Source organism: Elaeis guineensis, chromosome 3 (assembly GCF_000442705.2).
Source record: "Elaeis guineensis isolate ETL-2024a chromosome 3, EG11, whole genome shotgun sequence".
Lineage (NCBI taxonomy): Eukaryota > Viridiplantae > Streptophyta > Magnoliopsida > Arecales > Arecaceae > Elaeis > Elaeis guineensis.
The window spans coordinates 112,111,838-112,128,512 of record NC_025995.2 but is presented as its reverse complement, the minus strand read 5'-3'; the positions used below and the strand labels follow the sequence as shown (position 1 = coordinate 112,128,512).

At 39.1% G+C, this 16,675-nt stretch overlaps 1 protein-coding gene across 1 annotated transcript; it reads right to left on the bottom strand.

Moving 5' to 3' along the window:
- Positions 1-9,015: 9,015 nt before the first annotated feature.
- On the bottom strand, positions 9,016-11,318 carry LOC105041515 (uncharacterized). Its single transcript, XM_073254431.1, has 3 exons — positions 10,804-11,318; positions 10,199-10,716; positions 9,016-10,093 (listed from the first exon to the last, which is right to left on the bottom strand). Exons 1-3 carry the CDS (start codon positions 11,252-11,254, stop codon positions 9,152-9,154), a joined length of 1,911 nt encoding a protein of 636 aa, XP_073110532.1. The 5' UTR covers positions 11,255-11,318; the 3' UTR covers positions 9,016-9,151.
- Between the last annotated feature and the right edge of the window lie 5,357 nt (positions 11,319-16,675).

Sequence of the window (16,675 nt, the reverse complement as noted above, 5' to 3'; positions counted from 1 at the left end):
AAAAAAAATAAAATAAAATTAAATTAATCTGACAAAAATATATCCATATGAATTAGAAAATAAAATATTCAAAAAATTAGAAGCAACATCTAATACAGTACTCTATAGAGTAGTATTCGTGTGATTAGCTATATAACTCGCCATCCAATCAGCAGCACTATTTACTATACAAGTACGTGTATTGCGGCCAATCCCTCAGTGCATTTAGCTCTGACGAAAAGCAATCTGCAAAAAAAATTCACTGATCGAAATTATGTCCAATGAAAATCCTTCGATGCTTAAATCAGTTGGGAGTGGTAAACAGCAGATAGAATATTCAAAATGACAGAGTGTTAGCCCAAGTATCTTACCCATTGTCTGTTCCCTTACTTCTCCTTTATAGATAACTTAGGTGTAAACGTCGAGCATGTGGTCCCACTTTTTATGACACTAAGGGGTAGCTATTCTGATTATCAAACCATAATTATAGAGTTAGTAGATAATTATGCCCATAAATGATCGTGGCATGTAGTTATTACCCACGATTGTAGTATCGTGATTATATATTTGGCAGTCGGTCATTTGATAGTCGGCAGTCAGTTGTTTGACAGTCGACCGTGAAGATGGTCAGTCGACCATGATATGAAGATGGTCAGTCGGCCATAAAGGTAGTCAGTTGGCCATGACATGAAGATGGTCAGTCGGCCATGAAGATGTTGTTGCAACTATGATGACTCAAGTTCAGGCATGATGACTCTAGTTCGGTCATAATGACTCTGCTTCGGTCAGATGACTCTCATGAGAACTGAATTCTGGAAGTTTCTTCCCTTCCAAAGTCTTCTCTCTTGGGATGTCTTGGTTTTTCTTATATAGGTATGAAACAAATGGCCGATCTCGAATATGGAAGCCGACGTAGAATCGAGAGGAGCAAATCCAATTATCCCAACAGTTGCCCCCCACTCCTAAGTTCAAGGTGGCTTGACGCATTGGATGATGAGAGTCAGCATATTTTCTGCTATAACTTCGAGTTTTGATTCTGTAGTCATTTCAGTTGATAATGAAAAAAAATTTTCTTTTGTTACCGGACCTTAATCCAATTTTGTAGCATTCAATTCGTAGTGAAAAAAAAAATTCTTTGTATTGTCTCTTTGAATGTGATCATCATTCATCATAAATAACTATTGAATATTTTCTGACTGATCGGAATCGAGTTGGCATATTCTTCTGACCGATCGTAGTCGAGTCGGCATATTGTTCTGTCCGATCACAGTCGAGTCGACATATTGTTTCGTCTACTCGGAGTCGAGTCGGCATGTTGTACCGTCGATCGGAGTCGAGTTGGTATGTTGGTCCTCTTGAGACTCATTTTGATCGGAAGATCAGTATTTTTCTGCTTTGGCCCTTCGGGGCTTGAGCTAGAGTTTGTATTTATCATCAAATCATCTATGAGCTGCAACTCATATTTATCGTCGACTCATCTTGAGTCAGAGCTCATTGTATCATATTTCAGTTGTAAGTATGTTAAAAATCAAATATATCGTTCGAATATATTATATCGTAAGGATAACTTTACTGAAGATACAGTCGTAGATTGTTGGCATTCCATGTCTGAAGGGTAATCATTTCGTCGTAGAGAAATATTATTGTAGATTGTTCCGTTGATTCAGAACATGATCGTAAGCCGTTCCATTGTAAAGAAGCATAGTCATTATTTGGAGGAGCTTTGTGAATCGTCGATCAGGATCGATTCATCATTTGGAGGGAGCTTTCCGTATCGTCGATCATGATCGATTCATCATTTGGAGAAGTATTCGAAATCGTTGATCATGATCGATTCATTATTTGGAGAAGCTTTTAAAACCATCGATCACGATCGATTCATCGTTTGAAAAAGCTTTTAGAATCTTCGATCACGATCGATTTGTCGTTTGGAGAAGCTTTCTAAATATACATCGTTATTTCCTCTTATCAGCTTTGTGGAGAAAAATAGGTAACAATCGATGCATTGAGAGTGATGGACTGAGTGGTATGGTCAATCCCGCCGATGAGACTGTCTTCGAGATTATGCCACCATCGATTGTTGGCTATGTTGAAATGAGGCAGCCAATGATTGGCGATATCAAATCGATTTGAAGGAGCGATCCAGGATGGGTCTCTCTTGATTGTTGCTGTGGATCACAAGATTCTACATTCTGGCTTAGACAGCCTCTTCCCACAGGAAGATCGTCAGCCATTGTTGATGGATGTCTTCTGAATTTTTCTTCTTGCCATTGCTCTTTTAGGGTTTGTTTGCCCCTACTTAGCGCGTCAATCTGTTGCAATCAATCCCTTGTTACACTTAGCTACAACGAAGAGCAACCTACAAAAGAAGTCCATTGATCGAAATTGTATCCGATGGAGATCCTCCGGTGCTTAAGTCAGTGAGAAGTGATGAACAACAAATAGAATATTCAAAGTGACAGAGTATTAGCCCAAGTGTCTTATCCCTTGTCTGTTCCTTTATCTCTCCTTTATAGGTGGCTCGGGTGTAATCGTCGAGCACGTGGTCTCACTTTTTATTGCACTAAGGGTAGTTACCTTGATTATCGGATTATAATCATATAGTTAGTGGATAATTTATATCCACTAACGATCATGGCATATAGTTATTATCTACGATTGTAGTATCATGATTATATATTTGTTAATCGGCCGTTTGGCAGTCGGTCGTTTGACAATCGACAGTCAACAGTCGGTTGTTTGATAATCGACCGTAAAGATGGTCAGTCGGTCATGACATGAAGATGGTCAATCAGCCATGACATGAAAATATTCAGTCGGCTATAAAAATATTGCTTCAGCCATGATGACTCTGATTCGGTCATAACAATTTTGCTTTGGTCAGGTGACTCTCATGAGAGCTGAATTCTGAAAGTTTCTTTCTTTTCAAAACCTCTTCTCTTGGGCTCTCTTAGTTCTTCTTATATAGGTATGGAACAAAAGGCCGTTCTCGAGTATCAAATCTGACGAAAAATTGGAGGAGCAAATTCGATTGTCCCAAGAATGTGTTATGAGAATTTATGTTCCACCCAGCAGCCATTTAGCCAGTGACGATAGAGAATATATATAATGTAAACGAGCATTTTGTAATTCTAATGATATAATATAGAAATTGCAGGTGGTGGCATGAAGCATGAGTACCATCACCTTGTATATCACTGGGAAGAATACTGAAACGAAACCATAAAAAGGTGATAGAGCATGTTATCCCAGGGAGAGATCCTAGTGAAACTTTTGAATGGGAAAGGTTTTATCCCAATCAGTTGAAGGAATTTGGCGTGACAAAATAGTGCAACCATCTACTTGCCCGAGAATAACTTTAGTTGCTGTCACCAGCCATGATCACCTATTTAGTTCGAGAGTAGAGGCTATATCATTCGTGTGAAAGAATGTTTGACTTTTTTTTGCGACACCAATCTTTAGATTGCACAATGATCATTTCGACATCTGTGCAAATAGATGGAAGAAAGATAATAAATTGTTTTCAAAATTGTGCAAGATGAAGAACTAGTGCGTACGGGCTCATGTGAATTTTTTTTCAATGTATTCTGAGGTTAACGTGAAATTATTTTCAACGTATTCTTCAGATGAATATTTCAAAACAAAGCTTTGAGGGAAATTGAATTAGTATAAACTTGATGTGTAATCCAATAATTAAATAGATAGCCGTAATGACATATCAAATAAGATGGTTCAATATACTTATCCTTTTGAAGGGAATGATTTGGTTCTCGCTTTTACTTGAATTTATGAGGATTGCTGAGACGGACAATTGTGTCTTGTTTGTTTGAGAAAGAAGATGATTGTATACTGATTTTGACTGGTCATCTTTTCAACTGCAATATCATCATGAACTATAAGGTTTGGCATTAATAGAGCTCTTGTTGGTAAAACGTTAAGTAACCTCTAATCTTCATTCTTTCCCAATGAAAGATAATTATTTGAATTATTGTAACGAGGAACAATTCATTAAATCTGCAGTTCTATGCAATATTACAATAATGGAAGATCAAAACTTGGAGAAATTCTGCTTCAATAGATTTTCAAGGAACATTAGTGACATAAAGTTGCAGAGAGCACAATTTATCTAGCTTTTCATGAATTTTTTTTTTTATTTTTTTGGATACAAATGGACAATCACACTACTTTAATATGAGTATAGTCCATAAAATGAGAATACAAAAGATCCCGTAGGAACGGCAGGTACATCTCACCCTATCTTCAAGTCTAGTCTTTAAAGTGCTTCATAATATAAGATGCAACCCAATCTGCCGCACTGTCAGTCTTCCAAAAAATATGCTGACTAGTTTTTCATGAGAATGTTTTTCCTTCACTAATATCAAAACAACTCTGCCAACTTATTATTGATCAAATTGGAGATGGCCATTACCTTATCAAACATAATATAGATCAATGTAAGGGTGTACAATCATCCATACAGTTCCGATAACATAAGCAGCAGAAATTAACTAAAGATCAATATAAGAATATTGCAGGATAATACATAAACGAGTTACTTCAATCATTTTAGATTCCACTAGCCTAACATAAGAGCTATCGAAGCTACAAGTGATGCAATCGATGTGCTTAAACCTCACATGCCGATCTTCTCTTTCTTGATCTTACACTGCAATCCTCTAGGTATCCCCATTGAATATACTAAACTTGATCATTTATATTCAAGCTCATTCTCTGATACAAAGATATGAAGAGACCATCCTCTGCTCCCTCATAAAAGTATTGGGAGAAGTATGCTGATTGCTAAGTCACTAACCATTTTTCTGTTTGATGTAAAAGGAGATCTAGCTGACAAACTGCTTACCGAGCGTATTATGAAGCGTCCAATCCTGTGAGATCTCCATTCCTATATTTTCCAAATGCTGTCACATGACCATCTTAAAGTGGGACCTCCATGAAGAATAGGTGATAAAATTCCTGATATTTTCGAATTTTCGTTCCATAGGTAGATTTCAACATATCAGACTTGTTGTGGTTCTAATAATATGGAGGACACCAATAGTCCCACATCGATTGTGAGTCAAAAGGAGACTCATACTTATAAGAAAGAAAAAATCCTTCCCACGTGAGGCGCCTTTTAAAGAATAAAACCGTGAGGCCTATGGATCAGAGCGGACAATACCTCACCTGATGGGCCAAGCTATTATCCGCAACAATAACGCATTAGGTAGAAGTCGAGGTCCGCCTCGGCTGACTGTGGGACTCCTCGGACTATACACATCGGAGTTCTTCTTGACTGCAGGATTATGTTGTGGTTCTAATAATGTGGAGGACACCAATAGTCCCACATCGATTGTAAGTTAAAGAGAGACTCGCGCTTATGAGGAAAAAATCTTTCTCACATGAAGTGCCTTTTAAAGGACAAAATCGTGAGGTCCATGGATAAGAACGGACAATACTTTACGTGATGGGCCGAGTCCTTATCCGCAATAAGACTAGAATACTTGTACTGTTTTTTGGTTAATTCTTAATCTTCCATCAAAATCCACAGATTAAGGAATGTGATAGCAATTGAACAGATCATATATGAACTTGAGAATCCCACCTCAAACTAGGATGAAATCAGCACCCTGTCAAATTTCTGACGAAAACCTACCAAGGAATTGCAAAGCTAGCTAATCGAGGAGTTCTGGCGAATGCTCTTTTAAAAGAGAAGCAAATAACTTGGAGAAGTTTGACCAATGCGCATTTGTATTATTGATATATCCATCTTAATAACGCCAACCAAAAAGCGAGGAAACATTTTAATTTTTGAAGTAGGGACTCTGTAGACTGTAGACCATCTTCTTTCATATGAATCATTCTATTAACCATAGCTTACAGAGGATTCATTTGTTGCGGTCTACCACTTTTGACTTATTAATAAACTTACGATTTATTGGTTTTACTGCAGACTATTTGACGTCAGGTTCAGCTCCTGATCCCACTGGCTCATCGCGGTGGACATGTCGACCTGGCGATCACCTTTGGGTGGACACTTGGGGGCCAAATTACTATAATTCTCACCTGCCGGCATTCTGTATTAGATTGCACAATTGTGTGGTGCTATTGTGGGAGATTGGTCACTAGAATGGTTAGTTTCAGCTTTATTACGTTCATGATCTCAATGAATTTCTCATAGATCTATTATCTTTTCATCTAAGACTAATAAAAGGGTTTAAGCTTCATGATTACTCGAAGTTGGAGCAATTCAAACACAGAAACACAATGACAAGCAGGCCGAATTATGATGGCTGGTGGGCCTAAGTGCAGCCCATTTATGGCCCAAATAATCTAAATTTATATATAGAAGCATATCTATTCGGCTATTTTATGCTCTAGGCTGCCCATGGCTTGGAAGCAGGAGCGGGAGCCGGTAAGGGAGTGGTGATGGAGACTAGCTAGCTGCAGGCCTGTTCTTAGGAAGGGTTCACTGGGCACCATTGCCCCAGTCGCCTTTGGTTTCACTGTCGGTGCCAAAGCCCATTCTTGGGTGGGTCCATGAACCAACCCATCACTGATGTCAGCGCCACATTATTTAATCTGGATATTGTTATAAGAAAAGAAACCTAGCTGCTATAGCAAAGGCTTGCAAGATGGCAATGCGGCTATTATTTAATCACGTAAGGTACATGCATCATCAACTTCATGCATGTATATGGCTCCGACTAAAGCTGTCAGCAGCAGGGTCGAATGGGGAAGCTCCAAACTGGAAGGAAACCCTAGTGGGGGTTATGCCCACGGTACGTTTTAGTTGGTGCATGCCCGAGCTTGAGATATATTTAGCATAGGGAGTAATGATTCATGAGGTTGGTTGAACGTGGAAGCGCATGCAGAACCTCGAGGATTAGAATACCAATTATGATCTTGTATCATCCAAGCCTAGAGCTTGGATCGGTATGAAAACGGATTATGTACAACTTGGTTGGTAGTGTTAAATGTCGTCTCTCTTGTTAAGTTTCTGCCATTGGGCATGTATTGGCTCTTATTGGTGCAACTAATCTATTTTTGGCCACGCGGCAACATCAAGAAAGATCATTTGAGAATTATATTGATCAAGTCAACTTCAAAGCCAAATCTGTGAAATACCGATCTGATTTAACCTTCAGCTTAATTGCATACCAATCTAAATTGATCTGTATTAACTCAATTGAGCATTATGATCAGCTAAGCCACCTATCGATCTGCCACTTGGGACATCAGTCCCGAGTCGATGTAATTTAAAATCAGATATACTGCAAATCAGTTACTCTTCAGTTTTACTACAGCTATCTTTCAACAATGTTATAACTACTCTCCATATAAGGTGAACGACACCATGATCTCTATACAGCTGGCCATTCTGTTATAACAAATTAACGGCCTAACAAACAGATTCTTCGAATCAAGTGGTTATTAACTGCGACAAACTTTCTCCATGGCTTAATAGCTAAGTAATCTTCCCTATATAAAGGAGGCAGGACACTCTCTAGGAGAAAAGTCAGAAGTCATAACTCAAAGAGCCAAAACTCTGTTGAATTTTTTTTTTTCCACCGAAGGAAACTCAAATTCTCACTCTTTCCACTCAAAATTACTCTTTTTGCTTTTCACTTCTCTATTTTTCACTATCTATTCTCAAGATTCCGACTGACTTAAGTATTGGAGAGCCTTACACCGGAGGGTACCTCACCGATCTTAGGACTTCTTTTGTAGGTTCATGCATGATCTTCATTGACTTAACCCTTAACAGTCCTCTAGCTCGGTTTAAGATCGACCTCGTCAATTCTTCTCCAAAGCTTTACGGCAACAGCACTGATAGCCAATAAATATCCATTAAAAATTAAGGTTTTTATTTTTTTGAAAGCTTGTAAATTTATAGGGGCATACGTTAGCAAGATCACCAAGAAGTTAAATGTGAATTCCGCTAACCCTGATGATTCTTAAAATTGAGGCATATAGCAAATTATATTGGTTGTCGTATGACCTGCATTAATAGGAACATTGTTTTATATTGGAAAGAAATTCCCATCCATATTCTCATTTGGCATATCAGAATATGCCTTATGCTCAAATTTAATCTTATCTAAATTAGATGCAATTTAGATCTATTACAAAATGAAAACTAATCAGTTCCCATTTTTGATCCAATACCATATGCAGTAGGCTTTGGGATAACAGTACTACCATCATGTATTACGGAATGCATGAAAAATTTATGAGATATATCATTTTTGAAAATTCAAAGTAACTGGAACTTTTTCAAAACTAGCTTGGATGTAGTTACTGATTAATTTGACTTGAATAGAATGAAATCTTCATTCTTGATTTTATAAATTTTTTTATGAAAACATTTTATTTATTTTTCTTCTGTGAAACTTCTAAAATCTTAAAATATATTATAATTTTTTATCTTTTTTTATTGATCAATTCAATATCTAATCAAGAAAATACATCTTAGCTCTATTAATCTCGTGAACCAGTTTAACGATGAGCATAACAGCATTGTTGCTCTAATGGAGAGAAAAATTTATAATTTATTTTATAAAAATATTTTAAGTACACAATTTTAGTGAAATTTTTTAATTTTTTATTTTATAACTATATTAAATAGCTTTGGAGCGCGTTGAATGTACAGAAATATAATTTCTATTATATATTCATATTAATAGCAACTCTAACAGTTCGGTAACCATATTTATAGCTTGAAAATATTTCAACTTGCAGTTCTATCTATTATCTGGATATATCAAAAGATGTATGGTGCAACGAGATTACTATGAAATATTTATAGTAGATGGTATTTTCGAAACTCAAGGTGTACTAAACATTGCGAAACACAAACTGCAGGCTATCTTAACCGAGAATATGTCTTATTTATAATTATAGCATGCAGTTTTTTATGCACTGACGGAGAGGAGAAGGAATAAAACGTCAAGTCAAGGAGGAAAGTTGCTTGGGCCATATTGTACAGCATATGCGCGGAAAGAAAAAGCTGTCGGCTGATGAGTTGGTAGACCCGTCAACATACGCATGAAATACTGTTAGTTTATATAATCACTGCTGAAAACTTTATCGTCCTCTTACAACTGATGCCTTTTGTCACTTTCCTAATAATTTCCCCTTCCCTACGCGTCCAACCGCTTTCCACTTCCAGTATCTAGTACGTGTGGTAGCCGGACCTCTCCGAGCTCTCTAAATCAGAGTTGTTACTAGACCCCGAGCTCGCCTTAGTGCTGATCTCGCGTAGCTCCTCCACCCGGCTGATGCTACTCTCTGGAGTCACTCTGTTACCTCTCGCTTCCTCCTTGTTCGTCCTCTTCCACTCCCGCTTCCTCAGCCAATGCATCACCAACATCACCGCTAAGCCCACCAACATCGACCCCACCCCGCCTCCACCCACAGTCACCACCGTCACCAGCAGCCATGTCATCCCCCTCGCCCTTGGCACCACCACCCACGTCGCCGCCACATACGCTGCCGCCATGAACGTGACCGCCACCCACATGGCCTTGTGGGTCACCACCAGCAACCTCATCATCGACCTCCGCCGGAAGGGAATGATGCTCACGAGCACGGTCACGATCCCCAGCGATACTAAGAGCGCGACGTCGTTGCTGACCTTGAACACTTTAAATGCCGTCGACCTCCCGGCCGTGGCCTTCCCGACCAGTGGTCCGTCCTGGTAGACCCCACCCGGCGGGGCTATGCCGGCCGAGAAGGCAACGGTGGCGATGAGGACCGCAACGATGGTTATTGTGTTGCGGGCGTTGCGCAGGCCCTCGTTGTGGAGCTCCAGCCGCCTTTCTTTCCGGCGCTGGCGCCGCCGGGCCGGAGACTCCGGTTGCTTCTTCTTCCATGGCAAGTTCCACGGCGACCTAGCAGGTTGTCTGCTAACAGCTTTATTTTGCACCCCCACCAGCGATGAGCCCGGTGGGAGATCCACAGCCCGCTTTGCCCCCACGCTTTGGAGTATGGCGACGAGCTGCAGCGCTCCGGAGCTGTTGGTACTGTTGGTGGTGATGATGTCGAGGGCGGTGAGGCCGCTGCGGTTGACGGCGTTGACGTTGACCTCGGACCTGGCAGCCAGGTACTTCACCATCTGGACTCAGCCAAGGGAGATAGCTTTCAAACGCCTTCGTCATACCATCAAAGCGAAGATCTCGATTAATTTGTTATGGAAACAGATGAGTCGAGACGTTCTTACCGTGGTCAATTTGGCTAAGGTGGCGAGGTGGAGGATGGTGTTGCCGTTGCGGTCGGGGAGGTTGATGAGCTCCGCGATGTCGAAGTTCTCCATCAGGTACCGCAAAGCAGCATGCCGGTTGTTCTTCACGACAAGGTGGAGGACCGACTCGCCTTGTTTGGTTAGCAACCCAGCGGATTCGCGGCAGGTGGAGAGGATCTCGTGGAGGATCGCGACGAAGCCTTTGATTGTAGCTAGGTGGAGGGGAGTCTTCCCGTCCTCATCCACGGCATTGCAGAGTTCCGTGTCGATCCTTAGGAACTCCCGGGTGACCTCCAGATAGCCTTTGCTAGAGGCTATGTGGAGGGGAGTCATGCCGTGCTTGTCGGTTGCGCTGCAGAGGTTTGGGTCGACCCGTAGGAATTCTCGGATGATCTCCAAACGACCGTTGCTCGAGGCCAGGTGAATTGGATAGCACCCTTGCCCATCTATCTTCCAAACAAAATCCGGCCTAACTCTTAATATTTCTCGAACGATCTCTGTCACATCATTCAAGCATGTATTAATCAAGTTGTGATCAATCCATGATAAGTTAAAAGCAGTATATATAGCGCATGAATATTTACCTGTGTGGCCATCCGTTGCTGCAACGTGTAAAGAAGTGGTCGAGCCATCCTCCTCGGAGGCCAGCAGCCATGGCACGTCCAAGAGAAACTTGGCCACGGGAAAGTGGCCTCGGCTGCAGGCAACAAAGAGCGCGCTCCGGTGGTCGCAATCAAGCCTATAAGCAACCGTTTGGTCGGCGTCCAACAAGGCGTTGCATACCTCGAGGTGGCCCTCACGGCTGGCGTCATGCAACGGCGTCTCCAGCTTGGCGTTCTCCGACATGACCAACTCGGGCCGCAGTCTTATGAGCTCCGAGACGAACCGGATGTGCCCCAACCTCGAGGCAAGGTGCAACGGGGTGTTGAGGGATGGAATGACCCTTTGCTCGAGAAGGTGCTTGTCCTCTCGAGCGAGCTCGAGGAGGGTGGGGACGTCTCCGGTTAGTGATGCCTGATAGAGCTTGCGATCCATAGGTTAACAGAGGTGGGTTAATTCTGAGGTTAGGTGATACTGTCACGGCTTGGATGGGGTTGGCTTGAGGCTAGGTATGTAATACTACTCCTCCTCCGAGCAAAGAAGGGGCAAATGGGACGGGGCCGGTTGGGAGGTTCGCGGGGGCTTGTCCAGAAGCTTCCTTTGCGACATTTCCATGCAATGCAAGCAACCTAACTGAAGCTTTCCCGTGTAGCTACCTATTTCATCCGTCGGTTCTTCGACTTAAAACGCGTATGAGCACGCGGGGTGCCGTGGGCATCTTGGTCATTCTTGCGCTTCATTTTGGTGGTTTATATGGCCTCCTTTTGGTGTGGAAATATTATCGACCAACCCGAAGCGCAGCAAAGCTACGCGCTGGACCTGCACCTATCCAAGTCCTGGACAAATTGTGCACCTCCCACTGAAAGTTTGGTGCGTATAATTGCTGGATGTCAGTGTCGAGCCCAAAAATTTTACTTCATGAGATCAATATTAAAAAAATTTAAATAAATTAAAAAGAATTTTTTTTAAAAATAATAAAATATATAAATATATAATAATATATAATATTTTAAATATTTTTTATAATAAAATATTTAAAAAAATATTATAATAAAATCTTAGATATTATTAAATATTAAAATTATAATGACTAAATAAAAATTATTCTAATCATATATATTTGATACGAGTGAAAAAAAGAAGAGACGGAAAAAATTAAAAAAATATTATAAAAAAAAAGCTAAAAGAGACATCCGTAATTCAAATTAAAAAGACAGACAGGAATAATATATAATTTTTTATTGCATTTAGATTGATTAGGATGTAAAAAATAAATTGATGTAAGGTTTTAAGGGATAGACAAATGAAGACCATGGGATTGGGGTACTGGGGTATTAAAAAATAAATAAATAAATAATAAATAAAAAAATAAGGAAGGGAGAGAGAGATCAAAGTGGCATTAGAGAAGGAGAGAGAGATGAGATATATAAATTATTAAAGAGAGAGAATATAAATCATAATTATTCTTTTTATCTTTTGATGCGATTCTTTTAGGATAAAAAAAATAAATTGATATGGAGTTTAAATATAAGAGATAAACAGATAGAATTATGGTAAGGTATTAAAAGATAAATAAAGAAGTAGTTAATAAAAAAAAAATAATGAGAGAGAGGGAGAGAGGTCAAAATAGTGTGCGAGAGAGAAAAAAAAGAAAGAGATAGAACATGTGAGTTATTAAAAAGAGAGAATACAGGTCATAATTATTCTTTTGATGTAATCTTTTTTATCATTTATTTTTTTAAAATTTTATATGAATATGGAGTCAATTTATAAAATTAGTGGGATTAATTTTTTTCACTGGTCAACATGGCTTTTTTAATATTATATGTGTGTGTGTGCATGCATGCATGTGCGTGTGTGTGCGGGTGGACAGATAAATTTTTTTATGGAGACAATTTTTTTGTGTGTGGGATCAATTTTTTTTGTGTGGGGTCAATTTTGTGTGCGTGTGTGTGAATTTTATGTGTGTGATTTTTTTTGTGGGGTCAATTGATCCCATATTTCTCCACTTATATCCATCAATGCTGGATTTGGCGTGTAAAATAGTTTGAGTATAATAAACGTGATGTTGTTTTGGAATGAAAAATTTTCTAGTCCAGCTTTGCCACTTCATTAAGATCTTAATTTAAGTTATAAAACAATTAAGGCTTTTTTTTTGATAAAACCAGATTTTATATATAACAATCTAGATAAAATACATCCATATGAATAAAAGAATAAAATATAAGAGAAAAATAAAAAAATTATTTGATATAATAGCTGATAAAATAGTTTCTATATGATTAGTGACATATATTGCTAACCAATCAACAATACTATTAGCTATCATAAAACCGTGTGTCACCTCATAAAAAAAATAGAGCAGAAGCTATTCTTGAGCAATTATATATTAATGGATGGAAAGTCTCAAAATTTTGTGGATTAATTTGATAATTACTGCATAATTATTGTCAACGAGTTCCTTCCAAAAATAATATGGGAAGCCTTTATGTGCTTTATTGTATATATTAATCTTTTCCACACAACACACAATTTAGTCGTATGAACTAGTATTTTAAAAAAGTTCAACTCTATCAGCTGCCGCTAACGTACCACTTGAGCTTCTAATAATTTGATAATTTTTATATTTATTTTTATTATGAATATTTTCATCGAAGTTGATCTTGAGAAAATAAGGGAGTAGCTCCTAGGAGAAATAAATTAATAAATAAAATACAAAAATTTGAAGAGCAAGAACTATGGATTCCTCTTTCCATCAAAGATTGCTTCGATGTGGTTGTGCAAACAAATTCCTAAGCCAGGGAAACAGTTTTCATCAAAATCAATCCAGAATTACAATGAACTTTCTTGAATATATTATCATTCCTTGCCTACCAAATTTGATGAGCAATATGAGACATACATCACCTCATACCTTTTATTGCTACTAAAAAGATTTTTGTGTAATTGTCTGAGGAAACTTATTCATAGAAAACAATAATGCATTAGCTGCATTAACAAGCGGGGCTTGTCGCCATCCTATAATTTAAAATAATTAATATGAGAGATCAGTTCTTCGATATCAGGACAAATGTCACAAAGATTCCAAATGTGTAATCCACGCTAGACTAGAAAACCATAACAAAGGAGCCGATTCCATGTAATCTTTCATAAGTATAATAATACACTCATCAAAATCCAGCTAATTAAACTGTACTAACGGAGCTTCTGGCATTACAAAACTTTGCAACTCTAACCTTCAACCTCGAAGAAGGACCAAATCCCGATCTGTCAACACTGTCCCTCTCAGTATTGGAATATAAATTTGAGACCTCAATTTACATGACAGAAGCGATTTTCTTCTTCTGTAAGTAATGAAGCACGGTATATAGAGAACGCTTCATGTAGCAGGGGGCAAGGACTTTCCCGAATTGGCTTTTTACAAGTTTGGATCCTCTGCTGTTGACTCACCATCAATTTATACGGGTCAATTAACCAATGATGATTTACTGGATTAGTGTTGGGCATCTAGGATTCACGTGAGAGGTTCTTTAGTGATTGTCGAGAAGTACATGGACTTCCTTGTCCAGATAACTGCTTTACCTTCAGGAGTTTGAGCACCTGAGCTAGGCTAAAAGGTTATTGTTTTGGAATATACAGGAACGATCTGTTTCCAATGTCATAAGATTCCAAATGTTTTCATGATTTACTAGCATTTTCCATTCACATAGGCCATTGAAAGAGAGGTGCAAGAGAAGTCCAAATTACTTCTGTATGCCAGTTGTATTGCTGCCGACATCCTGCAAGCTTTTCTCTATGCAAGTAGCAATGCTGCCGACATCCCGCAAGCTTTTTGGAGGGTAATCCTATCAATCCTAGCTGCAAATGGATCCTTAACCAAGACTGCAATTGGTTCGAGTTAAGCCATGACCGAATCTGTTTCCTACTCAATTAGACCTTTTCTTATTCATATATTAGGAGACCTGCTGGTCTGGTAAAAAATTTTTAATAGATATTCATTTTTTTTTAATTTTTTTTTTAATTTTATTAATTTTTTAGTAGTTTTATATTTAATCAATTATTATATTTTTAGCTATAAAAGAATGCTAAATGGTTGACCTAAAGACCTAATCCAACTAGATCATGACTTTGATATGAATATTTTGGATCCGATCCAATCCATATTTACCTCGACATAATCGAATAACCTATTAGGTCTAAGGGACCTGGCTCAACCTGATCAACTAATTATATTGTTGTGGGTCTAAAATCAAAGATCATACATAAAACTAAGTCAATTCGGGCTCAAGAACGCTCCAATCCAATCCGACTCAGTGACTGATACCAATGGCGGATGTTGAAAGATTAGAAGAGAATTTTGATAATATTTTGTTCCATTGTAAAGCAACCTTTGCTTAAAAAAAAAAAAAAAAGGTAAAGCAACTTCTCGCAAATGGACTGGACGCGGGCCAGAGATTTTTTTTTTCCCCCTTTTTGGGAAAGGGAGGTTAGATTTGCATAGCCGATAATATCTTTCTTGCGTACCTTCAATTTTTAGACATCCACGCAGGTAGGTTTTAAGAGGACTTGCGTTCCCCTCAGCAGCCATTTAACATGTGATGATGGAGAACATATATAACAGAACAGCGTATTTTGTAATTCTAATGGTACAGTACAAAGGTTGGAGGTGGCTGCATAAACAAAGCAAGTGCTGTCACCTTGTATAATGGGGAAGAATATATAGGAATGAAAGTGTTGAGAAAAATTTCGCATGGACTGATGATATAAAAAAATTCAAGGCTCAAGATGTTCCAGCCTAGTAGGCCCACCTACCGGCCTCCGTTGACCTATCATTGGCCACGTCTTTTATTGTTTCATCACCGACTGATGCTCGACTTCTACCCTGTTGGCCCTCCACAGCTTGAGTAGATGAAGATTTGCCGACCAGTGCTCGATAATACTCTCCCAGGACTGCCGATCGATTATGCTGAAGGATCATCGGTACGCTCGAATGATTAATTCAATTTGATCAGATAACGGTCTTCGATCGATTAAATCCGACCGACCAACTTTTCACTACTGAACAAACCCCAGTTCTGAAATTCCTCAACTGAGGATGGCACAGAGCATCCAACTTCTGACAGTGTCCGACCAATCCTTAATTCATTGACATTAGTTGGTATACCAGTTCAAAGTTCAACACCTGCCAGGCGATAGCTATTACAAAGTGGATAAGGCAACCACAACCGCTATATCTCAAGAGTCTCAAATGATAATTCTGCCACTATACACAAATCGTACCCTATCCGAATGAGATCATGCCAACCAACATACCAACCAAAGCTCCCACCTCCGTTTATAAAAGGAGGCCCAAACGGGATCTTAAAAAAAGATATACCATCACTTTGCCTCTCATGTTCTTTCATCTGTTGGACAAGAGTTTTGATTTGAGCATCGGAGGATCCCCATCGGAGCAACCTTCGGCCAGAATTTTTTTTGCAGGTCACACCCCCAAGAGACCCAGTCTCATCATCTCATCCAACATCCTGGCATCCAGAGGAATCTTGCACCAACAAAAACTATGAGAAGGTAAAAGAGCAAGTTATCCTAGGGAGAGAGGTCTCAGTGAAACTCTTGTTGATCTGGTCATTACTTCCCTCTTCCATCTTTTCTACTCCAAGCCTGCTATATTCTCAGTTTTACTAAGCTTCTCTTAGCTAATTCCTCCTATAATTAGCTTCTGTAAATACTTTTTCATGATCAACAATGACAGGTGATAGTCCCTGCCTCCTTTTCCATTAAAAAAAAAAATTATTGCAGCCAACTCCCTATCATCTGTCGTCGGTGTGAGCACCTGCAAAACAGCATCCTCATAGA